The sequence below is a fragment of the Vicugna pacos genome, chromosome 12 (genome assembly GCF_048564905.1).
Source record: "Vicugna pacos chromosome 12, VicPac4, whole genome shotgun sequence".
Classification (NCBI taxonomy): Eukaryota; Metazoa; Chordata; class Mammalia; order Artiodactyla; family Camelidae; genus Vicugna; species Vicugna pacos.
In genome coordinates this window covers 32698773-32716998 of record NC_132998.1, presented here as the reverse complement: position 1 = coordinate 32716998, position 18226 = coordinate 32698773, and the positions used below count along the sequence as shown (strand labels likewise).

Below are 18226 nucleotides of genomic sequence, written 5' to 3'. Positions count from 1 at the left end.
CTTTTTTTGCTAGGTTCCAGGCTTTTTTCCTGATAATTCTTCAGTAGTCAGTTGTGGTTTTGTTGTAGTCATGTGGAGAGATGACCTCGTGGTCCTACTACACCACCATCTTGACTGCTGGATCTTAATATTCTATTCTTGTTTCATGGATGCAATATCTTTTATTTTTTTGTGAGTACTAGTAGTAGTTGTGTTTTTTTTAAGTTTTCATATTCCTGTATAGTTGCTATTTTTTCTGTTGGTTTGTTTTGGTTTCTGCCTGAATTTTAGAGCTTTATCTTAGCTGCTTTATTTTGGATATCTGCTCATACCTCAGAATGCAGCATGAAAAAACTGATAGGAAATTGTCAACTTATTTATTGTAGGTTTCCCTGTAGCATTATCTGGCTGTCATTTTTTGATGGTGAACTCCTAATGTCAGACTCTTTAGATCTTTTGTTTTGATCTGGTAGGGTATTCAGAGAAAAATCTTCAGTCTCTTCCTGCAGGATGCAATTCTGGCTGGCAAGTTCTGTGAAGATATCTTGATATGTCAACAATTGGAATATAGACTTTCTCTTAAGTTCCCTATTTTCAGAAGTTCCCTGTTTTCACCCTGCTGTCAACTGTGTTGGGTGTAGAGTAACCCCCTTTTCATCAGCCAGAGTAGGGCACAGCAACCTAGATTGCATAGTAGGGGAGGAGATTACAAGGGACTTTTCAGTGATTCCTCCTGATTTAGCTTTGTCTTTACTGGATGGTACCAGGTACAACACTTTCTGAGCTTTTTAGGAGTTCTGTGGTGTGAATTGGGCCACTGCTTGGCTTTTTTCACTGCGGGCTTAGGATTCAAGTTTTAGGAGTCTCCTTATCATTTGTCTTTCTTCCTTCTAGCCTTTACAGTTTTGTTGCTGTTATCTCTTCCCCTGTTCTCCTTCACCTTGTGGACTGTGCCTAGAGAGAAAAATCCTTTTTATTTAACTGTGCTTAAAGCATGGGAATAATCTGTCTTTTCACTTAAAATGTATTTATTGATCATTTATTGAATAATTACTATATGCCTAACTCTGTTCTAGGCATTTGGTTTTTAAACACTAAAAAAAAAAAAAGAAGAAGAAGAAAAAGGTACTGTTCCTGTCCTGAAGTTGTTCAGAATCCAGCTGGGGAGAAAGGTAGATAAAGACAAACCATAAAAATGGTAAAAGTGTGTGGAGTTGGCTTAGAGTAGGTGAGGGCTCTGCCGGGGATGGTGTGCAGGCCCCTGCTGCTGACCCAGGCTGCATTTGTTCTCTCTTCTCGTCTTTACTTTCCCATTTTGTACTTTAGCTTACGCTGATCCCTTAGCCTGGACTCTAGGCCCTAGAGTGTTTCTCCTGTCTTTTTGGTATTGAAATTGTGTCCATCTTAAGTTGGTGTAAAGTAGGCTAATCTTCAGGGAGGAGAGTGCAGTGGCTGCCTCTGCCAAAAATGTCCCCTCCATCCCACAGCATTGGTGAAGCATTCTCACTGTGCTGTGTCTTCTCCTCTCAAATGCCCCATCTGACATATCTTGTGTTTGAGTCATTTATGTGCTTGTCTTACCTCCTTTACTGACCTGTAAAATCCTTGAGAGTAGTATCTATATCTGATTCATTTATATAATTTCAGAGTGACTAGTATAGTGGTTAATAAAATTTGTTCAAGATGATAAACCATTGCTGTGTCCTTTCAAATCAAATTTAGACTTCTCCAAACTGAAAAGAAAAAAAATTTTAAAAGTCTTCAGGGACAGGATTTTGATTTCATGTGTATCAGAATGTGATTGTAGAGCACAGAGTGCTAGCAGCAGGGGACAAACATTACTGCACTCTTGGTGGGAACTGCTGTGTTTGTGGCAGCTTTCCCACAGTGCTATTAAGCCAGTATTGTTGGCTGGTTCGCAGTGATACAGTGGCATGTAGTAAGGAGAGGTCCTGCAAAATGATGCTGGATAACAGCATTTCAAGGTCAAAGTCTTCTGAAGCTTTTATCTTCTGAGAAGATGAAGAACTGTAAAATTATTTCCTGCCCCAAATGGCTCTGTAATTTTCTAAGGGTTTTATACCATATCATGTTGATAAGCATGTGGTTTTAAACTGTTTCAAAATGCGACTTTTATTTTAAAATTGCCATTTAAACCACACAAGGGCCAGGGTGCACATGGGCCCTGGATACAGTGCAGTGACTTGCTGAAAATGAAACGCTGGTGTTTACTTGGTCTCTTGATACGTGGAATTTCATCACTCCTTGAATAGGAGCCTGAAGTCAGGTCCACATGCAGAAGATACGGTTTTAGGGATGTGGTGAAATTAGGTTGTGTTAGTTTTCTTTCTTAAATTCAGGCAATGGAGTTACTTTGTTTTTCGTGATAAGAGAGAAACAGAAGTGTGGTTTTTCATATATTCTGGCTGATATGACTGAAGCTTCTGGTGCTAATGTTTAGGTTTTTGGTTTTTTTTTTTCTCTTTAGTCTCAAGAAAGGCTAACTGTTTTAGATATCTCTTTTACTTCTTCCAATTTATCCACAGTTGTTGCAAGGGGAAAAGTGTTAGTTTTGGCTGTATTTCTATTGCATATAATACTTTTCTAAACTTGAGAGATTTAAAAATGTGTCTGGCCAGTCAAATTGGGTTTTACCCTTGGAGCTGTGCTTTGAAAGCTGAGTGAAAGCCTGATTAACAGCTTTTTTTCAGTCCTTGTCCTTGTCCAATCTTTGGTCTGTATATGACAGCCATTATCATTCTGTGACGCTGGGACACTGCTCAAGGCCCAGGAGAGTGAAGATGGATCTTATTGAAGGCCTTTGTCTTTTGGGCTTCTCAAATGGCTCTATTTGTGAAGTTTATTTAGTCTTTTGTACCCCATTCCTCAGGATCCAGTTGTTTTAGAGTCCTGTCTGGCCTCACCAAGCACACAGTGTCTTGCTTCCTTTTAGCATATTTATTTTCTATTTTCAGGGACTTCCTTATGTCTCTGGATACTCTGCTAGGTTATAACTGAACTGGGTCCTATGTAGTGTCCGTGCTGTGCACACAGTAGATGTGAAGCAAACGTCATGCCTGGCACAGCAGAGGGCAGCAGTGGCAAGTCGTGAGTCTCTTTGTCACGCCTTCCTTCTTCCACGCTCATACTTACTGTCAACGCCTAATCTTTAGCCTCCTCCACACCATGCAAGGCTATTTTAACATTTTATGTTGTTGTACATTCTGCATTCAGCATTTGGGGCAGGGCTTTTAATTTTTTTTTTCTAGGAAGGTGCGGAATGAAACTGGAACACTTAATTTTAAAACCTTGTAAAAAGTTATGTATAATAAAAAATAATTCATTAGATGAAGTGAATAATTTGTGTGTGATATTTAGTCCAAGTGGAATTCTAGAAGTGTGATTTGAGATTAAAACAAACTGAAACATTTTCTTGTTTTTGTCATTTGAAGCTTTGGGATGTGAAATCAGCAAACGAGAGGAAAAGCATTAATGTGAAGCATTTCTTCCTAAATTCAGAGGAACCTCAAGAGGATATGGAAGTGATAGTGAAATGCTGTTCATGGTCTGCTGATGGTGCTAGGATAATGGTGGCAGCAAAAAATAAAGTCTTTGTAAGAACTGGTATTTTAAAAAGCCAAATTTAATGTAATTTAAGGAAAATTAATACATCTATTGACTTTTGCATTTTACATTATTTATTGATACAACATATAGCTGTATGATTTTGGATAGTCTCCCTAACCTCCCATAGAACTGTGCTTCAGGGAATGTTGATAGACCTTGTGGGAAAAGGTCTCCATGGTCACACAGATTTGGGAAATGTTATATATTACTTTCCCCCGGTAGAGGTACTTCAGTGTGTACTATATTGAAGACCTTCAGAAGGTCCACAAGAAAGAAACAATTTGTTGTTTGACTAGTGTTTCTCAGATTTATCTAAAACATGGATGGAATACTTTCTGCATCACATTTCCCTCCCCCATGATTTGGAATACATTAGTTTTAGTGATTTTCAAAGTCCTTTTTTATCCCTTAAATTTTATGATTTGTTGACTGATAGAAATACCCATCAACAGCTGAAGAAGATCCTGAAATTTCTATGAAATAAATGAGGAAGATAATGCAAAAGAAAGTAAATGACTTCCTCTTTTTTCAGTTCTAGTAATAGTTTTCATTTGTAGTGTTCAGAGTGCTGTCACATATAATTTATTTTGATATAAATATCCAAGTGACGCAGCAGATTGCAGTAGCCCTCTGATAATAATGAGGCAGCCGAGGTTCAGAGCCGCCAAATAATGTGTCCAAAGTTGCACTGTGATTGGAAAGCCAGGTCTTCTGTTTTATGGCTCAGTGCCATTCCATTCTAACAGTAATTTGAAAGACTGGAATAAGAGCTGTTACAGTTTTATTTTATTTTCAGCTTTGTTTAGGTATAACTGACAAAATTGTAAGATATTTAAAGTGTATATTGAGATGATTTGATATGCATATATTGTGAAGGGACTCCCTCCATTGAGGTAATTTACACTTGTCACCTCACATGTTTACTTTTTTTCCTTTCCTTTCCTTTTTTTTTTAGGTGAAAACATTTAAGTTCTACTCTCAGCAAATTTCAAGTTACAGTGTAGTGTTACTAACTATAGTTACTATGTTATACAGTAGATCCTCAGACCTTATTTATCTTACAATAGTGTGTCTATGTCCTTTTACCGACTGCTCCCTGTTTCCCCCACCCAAGATATCCCACTTTTAAAGAATACAATTGAAATATACCTATAGTTATGTAAAAACTGAGGGGCCATTTATATTATTATTATTATTGATCTAGTAGTTATGACCCTTGGATCTTGGTTGCTTATAGGCTTTTACCCCTGTAGCAGGAAACTAAGGAAAAATATCTCCTTTTGTCTTAAGTTTGTTAAAGTCTGTAAGAACAGAAAGGAACCACTGCATTTACAAGATTTAAAGATTGAAAAAAATTTTTTCGTAAAATATATACATGTAAAATTTGCAATTTTAACCTTTTAAAAATACACAATTCCGTCACATTGATTACATTCATACTGTTGTGCAACTATCACCACTTTTCCAAGACTTTCTCGTCATCCCAAACAGAAACACTGTAAGCAGTATGTAGTAACTACCATTCCCCTCTCCTCAGCCCCTAGTAACCACTAATCTGAACTATGAATTTGTCTTTTATAGATATTTCATATAAGCGGAATCATACAACATTGGTCCTTTTGTACCTGGCTTATTTCATTTAGCATAATATTTTCAAGGTTCATTCATGTTGTACCATGTGTTAGAACTCCATTTCTTTTTATGACTGGATGATAATCTGTTACATGGATATACCATCTTTTGTTTATTCATTCATCTATTGTTGAGTTGTTTTCACCCTTTGGCTCTTGTGAATAATATCACAAAAGCATTGATATACAGATATCTGTTTGAGTCCCTGCTTTCAAGTTTTTGTGTGTATATACTTGGAGTGGCATTTCTGGGTTGTATGATCACTTTATATTGGGCTTTTGAGGAACCACCAAACTTTTTTATGGTGGCTGCACCATATACTAGTCCCATGAGCAGTGTACAAAGATTCCAATTTCTTCACATCCTTGCCAGCACTTGTTTTTTCCATTTTCTTGGTTATAAGCATCATATTAGGTGTGAAGAAGTATCTCACTGTGGTTTCGTTTGCATTTCCCTAATGACTAACGATGTTGAGCAAAATCTGAACATTTAAAAATATCTTTTCTAGTGAGAGAGGAAAATAATTTTATATTGCATGAAATGCTTTCCTGTTTTAAAAATCTGTAAACCAGCTCTTTAAAGCTACTAAGATCACCCTTAGCTACATATAGATTCCAGTTTCTTGCTCTTTGGTCTCTCTATTCTTTTCTTATTATTTCTTTCCAACTCTTTTGTGTTATTAGCCCACTCCTATTGTTAGGTCTTTTCTTTTTGCTACCCAATAATTGGGACAGCTGCCTATTCCATACTTGCCAAGCTTCATCTATCATTCTCAGCCACTAATTTTTAAGAACGACTTGTCCTGGGAAGTGTTTAAGTATGATTTCCTGTTCTTTCTTATTGCCCCCTGATGCTGTGCTGCTTACCATCTGCATCTGCTCGTAGAGCTATGCATTCGCAAAACATTTTCATGGTTCCCACTGGAAGCTGCTTTTTTTTTTTCCCCTCTCTTCCTAAAGACTGTGTTTCAGTCTTAAATCACAATACTGTATATTGGTATAAATGTTTTTATCATTTGGCAAAAACTTTGAAGAGTATATTCAGCATTTAAAAATCTTTCAAAAATTGAAATTAAGTTTGACTTATTAAAAAATAACTTTTATGGGTTCAAAAATGGGAAAATGATTGATAATGGAGTACTTTGGTAGCTCTGAAGAGAAGTAGAAATGATCAAACTAATTTCATTTTAGCAAGCCTCTGCTCCATATAGTTTTGATCATCTTCATTGATGAGGATGCATTTTCTCTTTTGAATAAACAAGCACTAGGGAGAACTAGTTTGTATATTAATTTGGCTAGTCCATTCATTTATTCACAGAGGTTTTATTTCTCTCTAGGTCAGCTTGATAGAGTATCTGTGATAAATTTTCCTTTACAAGAAACATGTTTCAAGATAAGCAGTATTTAAAAAGCATTTGTGTGTTAATTTATATCTTTCATAATTGACAGTAATTATGTCAATTATCAGTAATTGTAGTATTTTTTTTTAGGACTTACACTTTATATTTGAAATGGGAGGGTATTCTTTTAGAGAGAAATTTTGATTTACTTTGGGTATAGCTTACCTTTCAAAATATTTTAATTTTATAGACAACTATTTTATGTTGACAGCTTTTCGACATTCATACCAGTGACCTTTTGGCAGAAATCCACACAGGCCATCAAAGCACTGTCCAGTACTGTGACTTCTCTCCCCATAACCATTTGGCATTGGTGGCTTTGTCCCAGTACTGTGTGGAGGTGAGTAGTTGAATTTACTGTGTGTGAAGTCTGGGTCTCCAGACGGTACAAGGATGACAAAAAATGGACTACTTAAACTATTAACTGCTGAGGGTGTTTGCTTAAGAAAGTATAGTGTTTTTTTCATAGCATGATGACCTTTAGCTTTAGGATATTAAGCCAGATAGCCAGATTTATTGCTTTAACAGTGACTGAACACTTGGTTAGACAGTATGACGGAGGATGACAGTACCATTCACCAAGCATTTATTGAATGGCCAGGATGGGCCAAGGTCTGGGGAAACAGTGGAATGACTCTTGGTTTCCTAGGTAGGAACATGGCATCTCTTAAATGTAAGGATAGACTCTTCTGTACAAGAAATGATGAGAAATGAGTCCAGTTCAGATTTCTTAGATCATTGAGAAGGATAAGATGGAAATTAAATTTAGAATTGATTAACGTGAGATTTTCATTGCTAAGCACTGATGAGTAAAATGATTTCTCATTTATATTTAACTTTGCCCTTAACCTGATAGATTTTGTATTTAATGTCTATACCTAACTGGTTCTGGAAGAATTCCATCCAGTGAATTGCTGTATTTTTTTTTCCAAAAGCAATGTATTTCCTGATATTTTTTTCTCTAAAGATGCATTAGTTTTTCCGAACTTTGTTGCTACTCATTCCTTTAGTGGGTCTTAGCACCAAGTGATTTGAAGCCCCTTGTGATCGCAGTCCAAGAAGATGAATGTGGGCCTTTATTTTGAAAATAGGGGAATTCACTTAGTTCTCAGGCTCCCTTCAAAGGAAGCTTGACTACTGGAAACACTTCTTCAGTGTTCTGTGCCTATTTCAGTGCTAACCTTGCCCCTTACTGTGAAGATGTGGGGGGAGAGTGACTGAGCTATAGCCCTTTAGCATGGAGGTAGGTACAGATGAGATTGAGTTGATGAGCTCTGTAAGCTCCTCCTGATTTTAAGTACAGCAGTGCAACTAACACTGAAGAACGTCCCTGCTGAGAGTCTTCCCATTGGAAGCAGAGGCAGTGAGTGTGAACAAGCTCCAGTCCTGTTTGAAACACTGGGGAGGAATAGGTGCTGTGGTCAGTGTTCTCTTCAGCAGAGGCCTTGAAAGGCACAGAGCTATTAGGAGATCTTGCACCTTACCAGTAGATGCTCAAGGTAGGTATGGTTGGAAATTTCCCCTTCTTTGGTTTTGCTTAGATTTTAGGAGGAGTGAAGGAGCAACCCTTCTAGACTTTCCTGTCACTTCTAAAATACTTACTGTCTCCTATTCTTAAAAAATCTCTGGAAACATTACCTTTCTTCTGGAAATACTGGGACTTGGTTTTGGAGGCTCTGAGTGACAAATGATGAGAGAGAACAAGAAGGGGAGAGGAGGAAGGATTTTTCAAGGGAGATTTTTTAGTTGTGGAACCACTTTCATTTCTAGCCGTTAGCTCTCTGTGTGCCAGATTGGACTCTAGAGATAAGGCAGAGAAAATTTCACATAATTAATTTGTAACTGTAGAAGTCAGTGATTGAAAACCACTGGGCATGTGATGAAGTACTTGTTTTGTCCATGCTAGTTTTGAAATCATAAAGTAGGCCTGTAATTCAGAGTGTCATGAGAGGAACTCAGGCACATATGGTACTTCATTAGACTGGAATATATTTGAGTAATTTACAGCAGAGCTCAGGACAAAATACTGCCAGGCTGGTGGCAGACATTGACAATTAAGCATGAATAACAGGAGAAGTGTGTACATGTACAATTAATATATTCATTTATCATAGTGTTTTACAGTCAGTTGAAGTAAGGATTAGATGACAATGGAAAAGAGTCTGAATATGGAAGCTGCTTATATTCATCCTATTATTTCTTTTAGATTGATTTTTTAAAAATAGCTGAAATGTTTGCATGATTCCAAATCAAAGCATTATAGTGAGTTATATTCGGGGAAGTCTTACTTCCATCCATTCCCTGTCCCCTCCACTGTCCTACCCTATCTCCTGTAGGTAACATTTTTGTTTTAACATTCCAATGTTTCTTTTTGCATATATAAGCAGATATCTATATGTATAATATATATCCATGTATATATATCATAGCTGTATCCATTTTTGTATTCACATACTTATTTTTCATCTCATTTAATATAATTTGTGTGTAAATGCTATGATATATTATACTCTTCTGCAGAAATATGTATATACTACTCTTTGTTCTTTTGTGTATAAGCACATCCCAGAGACTAGTCATTATTGGGGTGTTTTTTCTCATTACTTTTTTTTTTTGTATTTTTTTTTTTAATTGAAGTATAGTCAGTTTACAGTGTTGTGTCAATTTCTGTGTACAGCATAATGCTTCAGTCATACAGGAACATACCTATATTCGTTTTCATATTCTTTTTCACCGTAAGTTACCACAAGATACTGAATATAGTTCCCTGTGCTATACAGTATAAACTTGTTGTTTATCTATTTTATGTGTGTTAATATCTGCAAATCTTGAACTCCCAGTGTATCCCTTCCACCCCCTTCCCTCTTTTTCTTTAAATCAAAGTACAGTCAGTTACAAATGTGTCAATTTCTTGTGTACAGCACAGTGTTCCAGTCAGGCATATACATACATATATTCATTTTCATATTCTTTTTCATTAAAGATTACTATAGGATATTGAATATAGTTCCCTGTGCTATACAGAAGAAATTTTTAAAAAAATCTATTTTTATATGTAGTGGCTAACATTTGCAAATCTCAAACTCCCAAATTTATCCTTTCCAACCCCCTTTCCCTGGTAACCGTAGGATTGTTTACTGTGTCTGCGAGTCTCATTACCTTTTACAGCTGCATGTTACCTCATTATGTAATTAATGCAGTTTATTCAGTCAGTTCCCTGTTGATAGTCATTTGTGTTGTTTTTAGTTTTTTGCTGTTAAAAATGATGATGCCATGAATAATCCAAACAAGTTATTTTGTATTTTTGTTAGTGTATTTTTGGGCTATATTCATAGAAGTGGAATTTCTGGATCATTCTTGCTATTTTAAATATTCTTGATGTATTCAAAATGCATATGAATGTGATTTCCTATGTGCTGTGTTTATTCTGTAGTTGTGGAATGTGGACTCATGTTTGAAAGTAGCTGACTGCAGAGGACATTTAAGTTGGGTTCATTGTGTGATGTTTTCTCCTGATGGATCATCATTTTTGACGTCTTCTGATGACCAGACAATCAGGGTGAGAAATACTGAGATTTTTCATTTTAAACGTTTATTGATGGCAAGCTAAACCTCCTACAAACTAAGAAATTGATGGACAGTGTTAGGGGGAAGTAAAATAGGAAACTGCTGGATTCATACTTATCTTTGAAAAGTGCTATTAGGTGGACTATAACAGTCTCCCTCATGTAGTACATGGTCATTGAGTGTTACCATGGGCCAGGTGCTGTAGAAGTCCAATGATTAAACTGTATTTTGGTTAATTTAAATATATTACATTTGATTCCTGAGAGTAACTTTTGACTCATGCCTCTACTGTGAATTCCCATATCCAGTTACTTGCCAGTTCTGATGGATTCTACCTTTCCATTTTCTATCATTTATTTCTGCTTTTCCATTTCAAGTTTAGGTGCTCATTGCCTGTTGCCTTTCTTGTCTAAGTCTCTGTCACGAGTCTTCTTTCTTGGTTTTCTACATGCTGCTTTCAGGATATTTTCCTCATGTACAATACAGTCATGTCATTTTTGCCCAGAAACAGATAGTAGCTCTCTTGCCAACCAAAGTAAATATGTACTCCTAGGTCCACCATTAAACTTCTCCACAGTACAGCCTATTCTGCACAAGTCTGTCTTCTGTTTTATCCCTACACTGCACTGCTCACATTTTCCCAAACACCCTGTAGTTCCCAGCTTCTGTAGTCTTCCTTATGTGGTTTCTTATGTTTGGAATATTCTACTTCTCTGTATTTCTCCTTGTCAAAATCCTAACAATCCTGCAAATCCCCTTAAACTTTTGGTGAAGCCTTTCCTAGTATTTCATTTAGGGGCATGTCTCTTTCCTTTAAAGGCTTATAACTGTCATTTTCTTATGGTGCTTATCAGATTCTGCCTTGAATTTAAGTACAGAGTTAATTTACTCCTCACCTCTAATGCTCCACTACTCCTCTTTCTTGTTCACACATCTTAAATTATAAGCTCTTCGGGGCTGGGGACCCTGGTTTTTCCCTGTAGCATTTCATAATGGTGTTTTATAGAAATTGTAGCTAAATTTTATTTAATATTTACTGTAGACCAGACATTGGGCAAAGTACTGTGCATATATTTTTTTGCTAATTCTCATAACAGTCCTTTTTGCAACTGAGAAAACAGGCATAGGAATGTTAAGTCAATGCTATTTAAAGTGCCCATCTCAGTAAGCTTGAGCCAGAATGTAAATCAGTGTACTGCTTCCTTCATCAACAGTCTTTTCAAAAAAAAAACACAACTGTATCATAAGCATACTGTTAGCAGCATGTTTGGTGATAATACTTGATTTATTTTCTGGTACAGGCTTCTTTTCTTGGTATCAAATAGTTTGAGAAACAGCCAGAGGCCCTTATCTTTGAATGTGCTGCCCAAAGTCACAACTTTTCAGTAGAACTAGAATTCATACTAAGGCATTTTGATTCTAGCACCCATTGCTCTTAATAATAATTGCTTCTTACTATAGCATGTAATTAATAAATGTTTAATATTGAATTATAACCTAATTGAAAAATTTCTAGCATTATAGGCATTTGGAGTGTGAAATATAGTTGTATCTTGTTTTAAGACTAATACTTTAAATTACTTCAGAGGATGCAGTTATCTTATTTTAGTTTTTTAAATCTCTTGATCAGCTCTGGGAGACAAAGAAAGTATGTAAGAACTCTGCTATAGTGTTAAAGCAAGAAATAGATGTTGTGTTTCAAGAAAATGAAGTGATGGTTCTTGCAGTTGACAATATAAGACGTCTGCAAGTGAGTATTTTTTAGAAAACAGGTGGAAAAATTGTTTTGCTTGAATTCTCAATTCACAATTTTTCTTGTTTTTAGACTTGATCAGGCATAATTGTAAAGTATCTAACAGATGCTGAGTATGTATCATTGAGTAAATATGTAGGTCTTGAGCTGAGCCTCAGATATGCTAGTATATAGAATTAAATACTGTGGTACCTTGCCTCATCTTGTTCCTCTCCTGTTGGTATTTGAAAGACAGGGAACAAAAGCGTGTGAGAGAATGAGGTGAGATAGTGAAGTGGAACTGGAGTGAAGAGAGAAGTGGAACAGAGGAGAGAGAAATAGAGGGGACATGCACATGTAAGGTATGAGCAGTAGCAAGAGCTCGAGACAGACAGAGTAGGACAGATCTTAACAAGTTCTACAGCTGCAAAGCTCAGCTTGACATAGTAGAACAGTCACTGTTCACACAGGAGACCCAGGTACACATTCAATAATTTATCTCAAGATTTATCGTCAGCTACGTCTGTGATGTTGAGTAAATTGTATCACTCCCTGAGCCTCACTTTCTTCCCCCAAAAAGATCCTTTTTATTTTCAGAAATCTGTAAGTTGGTTTATAGGGTCAAGGTGGAATCCAAATTCAAGAGACAGATATTGGGGAGTAAATTGTCTATGGAGTGTGGTAAATTCTCCTTGTCTGCTGTGTGGGTCAGAGTCAAGCTGTAGACACCTCTAAACGTGGCTTGTTCAATATTTTACAAGCTTTACTATTGTCCATAATATGTTGATGAGGAGCTCCTAATGCCCTGTATTTCTGTAGGATGAATTGAATGTGATTTCCTCATTACTGATTTTTAGCAGACTGATTCTTCCACTTTGGGTATTTTGACTAAAGTTTTCTTGCTTGTCAAGTTCAGTGCTTGTATTACCTTTGTTAAATTTGTGCAACCTTTCTTTAACAATTGTCATAACTGTGAGACTTAAAAAACAACTCATCTGATTTCTTTTTATTCTATGTCATTGATTGTGGGAGAGTTTAGAGGATAGTTAAACTGACAAATAATAGTTCCATTTAAGTGAACATACATTTTTTTAGTTATTACTTTAAAAATACAGAAATTGATTTTTGAGGGAAAGAAGATACTCACTTTTTAGTAGTTCAGTCTTCATTTTGTCTCATAGATCAGAACATGCTGGGCAAAATTTTGTAGGGAAAAAGCTGCTTGGATTGATTAACCCTATAATCTTTGTACCTGAAATGAAGATGACTGCTTATTTCATACTGAAAAATAATTCAAGACTTAGAGATTGTAATGCTTGGTTAGAGGTATCTGACAATTGATTTAGGCTTGAGAAATATTTTCCCAGGTCGTGTGTTTTAGTTGAGTGATAAGGCATTTTTTTTTGTGGGATTTAAAAAAAATAATCATTAGCTTTGATACAGATTATGAAAATTGGTACTCTTAGTTTATGTCTTGCAAGTCTGGTCACACAAATTGTGCTAATGGGTCTTCTCCAGTGCCTTCTCTTCCCAAAAGAAAAAAGGAAGCAAGTATTAATTTACACTGTTTTGTGAGTAATTTGGAGGATAGAAAATCCATTTTAATTTTAATTTGTCTTTTTATATAATGTTTGTCTTAGTCCTATTTCACCAACTCCCTTGAAAAATATCAGAAAAGTGTATTTTATCCAACGATAGCCCTATTCAAATGGGCTTTGTGAAGAATTGGGAAACTGGGTGTGGAGCTAGCTGTGGGATTACAAATCAGATATGTCTCAGGCTGTGTGCACAGCAGCTGCTTTTTAAACCTTCTAAAGCTTGTTTTATTTTATGAAAATGTATATGAACCACGAAAGTGAAATGAAATGAAAGTGTGAAATACTAAATGCAGCTGCTGAGAGTCGAATAGGGCTTTGTTGTTCCCCTGGGAGCTCTTGCTGATTATTTTGGTTTTTTCCGTCGAAGTTTCTGTTCTAAAGAACAAAAACTGCTCTTACAGTCTAATACCTGATTGTGCCTTATTTTTCATTAGCTCATTAATGGAAAAACAGGTCAGATTGATTATCTGACTGAAGCTCATGTTAGTTGCTGTTGCTTAAGTCCACATCTTCAGTACGTTGCATTCGGAGGCGAAGATGGAGCCATTCAGGTACTCAGTTTTCGTCTTTAGAGGCATCTGTGCAGTATAGTTTTTATTTAAAATTGATTATACACCTGACATTATAGACTTATACAGTCAAAAAGTCTTTCTATGATATATTAGTCATTCTTTTGTTGGATTGAAAATCTTAGTCCTGTTGGTTGTGTTTTTTTCATATTGCATTTACTATTCTTTCTCATACTTTTTGTCTTTCTGTGTTCCTTATTCTCTACCCAGTTTTCTTGCTGTTCTCCAAGTATATCAAACACTATCAGAGATTTAACTATGCAAAGAGCACTTTTTCCCTTTCTTAGAAACTGAGCCATTTAGGAGTGTAAGTTGTTTCCTTGTTGGTACTTACCTGGTTCATTGGGGATATCAGTGCAGGGTTACCTTTGCTTTGCCTGTTGTACTGATCCTTGCTGTTCTAGTTTTGGTATTAGAAGTATACCTGTTTACCACCTGAAATCCCTAGTTTATCAAATAAGAACAAATAAATAAAAATAAAATCAGGTTGTAAGGAAAAAAGTATAATAAAAATCATTTTGGATAAAAATGATTTAATCACAAGCGAATTTCATCACAAAAGCACATTTTCTCCAGCCACATAGTAGTTTTTCAAAGAACATTGGTTCCTTTTCTCACCACTTCTCACTCAAGCTTTTTGGAATTATTTAATTTGTTTATTATGGCACTAACCACTTTTTTTTTTTTACTTTGGATTCATTGTCATAAGGAATTAAACAAATATTCTCCAGTTCATATTATCCCACAAAGAGGAGACTATATATATATATTTTGGGGGTTTTTTCCAATCCAGTTTTACTGAGATATAATTGACATATAGCTCTATATAAATTTACAACATAATTATTTGACTTAACATCCTGAAATGACTATCACAATAAGTTAAGTGAACATCATCTCATATAGATACATAATTAAAGAAATAGAACATATTTTTTCTTTTGATGGGAACTTTTAGGATTTATTCTGAACAAATTTCGTATATAATATACAGTGTGTTGTACATTACATCCCTACTATATTTGGTATTATGTACTTTTTTGGTATGAGTTAATTTGAAAGTCTTTTTGATATAGCCCTTTGAGTTCTGTTTTACTTTATTATCTCTGCATTTGGCATATTAATCTTTAGGCCTTTTAAGTCCCCTCAATGCACTGCCTCGCAGCCTGCTCATACCCTCTTTTCCTTTACCTGTCTCCTTCACCATCCTTTATCTTTTCTTGTCTCTGTGTTGTTTTATAAAGAGCTTGCATTGTCTTTCATCCAGGATTGTTTTCTTTCTTCCTTCTCATCCATCTTAAATGTCATTTTCTTTTTGGAGGCTGAGTTCAGACTGCCACTTGTTTGATAAATTCGGTAGTTGAGTACTCAGAAGGATCACTGGTTCCTACTGCCATCTGGTCATTCCAGTGAGTGTTTTATTTTAGGGTGTGTATGTGTACAGATGTGCATCTCTGTATTTGAACCATTCATTTGTGTGTCTTTAGTTAAACTGAAAGGACTATAAGATAGAAATTCTGTACCCTTCTGTAGAGTAGTTTTTTTTTTTTTTGAGAGAGATGTTTTGCTCTTATTCATTATTGTGGTAGGATAAGCTCTGAATATCACAAGAGGAAAGAATTTCAATTATAAAATTTAGAGCACACGTGAAAATGGGTAAGTTCTCCAGATAAGTTATAGGCAACCCAATTAAATTTGAATTTCAGATAAACAATGAATTCTTTTTTACTCAATAATTTTAGAGTAGTTCTAATTTAATATTTTGGGGGTGTTATGCCTGGTTGTTGCTGAATTTCATTGTATTAATTTTCTGTGGTTTTCTGCTTTGAAGATTTTAGAACTTCTAAACAACAGAGTCTTCCAATCCAAGATTGGGCACAGGAACACTGTACGGCACATTCAGTTCACGGCTGATGGAAAGACTCTTATTTCAAGCTCTGATGATTGTACAATTCAGGTGAGAGGGAGGTTGAACTCCTAACATATATATTGCTGACTCCAGCAAAGGAACACTTTGATTATGGCTCAAATCTAATATGATCTTAAATCTTAAACCTTTCTGTAAGATCAGATTACCTTGGGCTTCCATTTAGATTCTGCACATGGTCTTACATGAAGCCCATTCATGTTTCATATTCTTCTGTGGGTGAAGCAGGCAGTTTGACTTAGAACGCTCTACTGGGAGGTTGTTTATTTTGAAAATCAGGAGTTCATTTGAATTCTCCCACCCACCTTGGTATTTGGATTTGTATCAATACATATACTTTTTGTCTCATTTATGTAATTTTTCTTTATTTTTCTTTACAGTAGTAAAAATCTGATTGAAGTAATTTCATTCTTTCCTTTTAAGAATAAGATGTTTATTACAGAGATAAAGTCCTGTGGAAAAAGAATAGTTTATCATAGCAAAGTACTGTGGATATAGAGGCCTGAAGCTTACTGTATGCTCTTTTTAAATTTACTTTATTTCTATCAAAGTTCCAATGCACATACTTTTAAAGCTCAAATAGTATTGCAAGGCTCATTATGAAAAATAAACTTCCCCACTTCTCTTTCTCCAGAAGTACCATTGTTAGCTTTTAGAAGATATTTACCTTCATGCCTCCATATTGCATGATTATACTGCTAATTCTTGATTTTTTAATTTAGAGGATTTATCTACTGACTTCTCTATATTAAGATGAAAATTTAGCTCTTTTCCTGCTCCCACCTGTCCTTCCTTTAACATGTGCACATACTCTTATCAATCCCCATCATCCCAGTACAATTACAACAAAATTTTGTTTAGGTCATTAGTGTCATTGTTATGACTAAGTAGAGTAAGTGTACTATGAATGCATTTCCTGGCTTAATGCAATTTAGGAAAATTCTGCCTTTGATTGATATAGTTGGAAATTATTTTACCCTAAATCCTTGAAGACATTGTTCTATTTTTCCCAAGTTTCAAAGCTCATGTTGAGAAGTCTTGAAGCCATTCTGATTCCTAATCTTTCCCTCTGGAAGATTTTAGAATTTTCTCTTTGTCCCCAGAATTTTGAAATTTCATGGTGATATTCCTTGGTGCGTGTTTTATCCATTGTTTTGAATATTCACTATCCCTTTGTTTGGAAACTTATATTGTTTACAATTCAAGGAAGTTTACTTGAATTATTTCTTTGATTCTTTCCGCCCTCAATATATATACTTTTTTCTGTTAACATTCCTTATTCAGATATTGGATCTCCTGGACTGATCATCTAGTTTTCTTTTTCTGCATTTTATCTTTTTATACATTGCTCTGTTTTCTGGGGGTTTTCTTTGGCTCTATCTTCCAACCCTTTCTTTGAGTTTTCACTTCTATCATTGTATTTTTAATGCTGGAGAGTCCATTCTCATTGTTTATTTTTTTTGGAGAGCATTGTGTTCTTGTGTCATTGATGAAATATCTTCTTTTACTTCTCTGAGGACGGTGGATATATAAATAATATACATAACATACATATATAATATTTAAAATATATATATATATATATATAATATTTTCCCCTCAAAATTGATTTTTTCTGTATAGTTGCTATTCCCTCCAAGTTGTTTTTGCTGTTTGGTTGTTTTGACATCTTATTTTAAGATCCTTCCTCAGCTGTGTCCAACTACCCAGAGATGGACACTAAAAGGCTGATTGGAGCTCTGTGTGTTGACTGAGACTTTTTCTGAAAGGTGATCTGGATGGGGAGACTTTGTTTCAATGTCTTTGAGTCTTCTGTCTTGATCTTGTCAGACTCCTAGAGAGGAATCTTCTGTTTTTCTGCTTGGAGGTTATAAACCTGCAGACAGTTTCTTAGAGCTGAGTTGGGGAAGAGAATGAGATGGAGGGGCGGGTAGGTGTAGGGTCTCTGCATTTAGTATATAGACCTTCACTGATTCCCCCATTCTCAGAATTGCAATCCTACCCTCAATTGTGCTGGTGCCCTTTAATCCAGAGATTCTTTTGGTTTGTTTTAGGAGCATTATTCTGCACTCTATTCTCTTTTATTCTCATAACTTTGTTTCGGATTCTACAATGGTTCTTTTCCTTTTACATGAAGTTAGTTTTCTTGAATTCTCTGAAGGGGTGGAGAAGGACATTTCTAGCTTCACAGCCCTG

At 35.6% G+C, this 18226-nt stretch overlaps 1 protein-coding gene across 4 annotated transcripts in view; it reads left to right on the top strand.

Annotated features, from left to right (window-relative positions):
* Positions 1 to 18226, top strand: part of APAF1 (apoptotic peptidase activating factor 1) — a 74457-nt gene that overhangs the window by 42752 nt on the left and 13479 nt on the right. For 3 of the 4 annotated variants that reach the window (XM_006214356.4, XM_031683221.2, XM_072973188.1), the window contains 6 exons: positions 3432 to 3593; positions 6849 to 6977; positions 10071 to 10196; positions 11835 to 11954; positions 13969 to 14085; positions 15935 to 16060. In XM_006214356.4, coding sequence (XP_006214418.1) covers positions 3432 to 3593; positions 6849 to 6977; positions 10071 to 10196; positions 11835 to 11954; positions 13969 to 14085; positions 15935 to 16060 — 780 coding nt within the window. The remainder of the gene's footprint in view (positions 1 to 3431; positions 3594 to 6848; positions 6978 to 10070; positions 10197 to 11834; positions 11955 to 13968; positions 14086 to 15934; positions 16061 to 18226) is intronic. The other variant, XM_072973189.1, reaches the window with a different exon arrangement.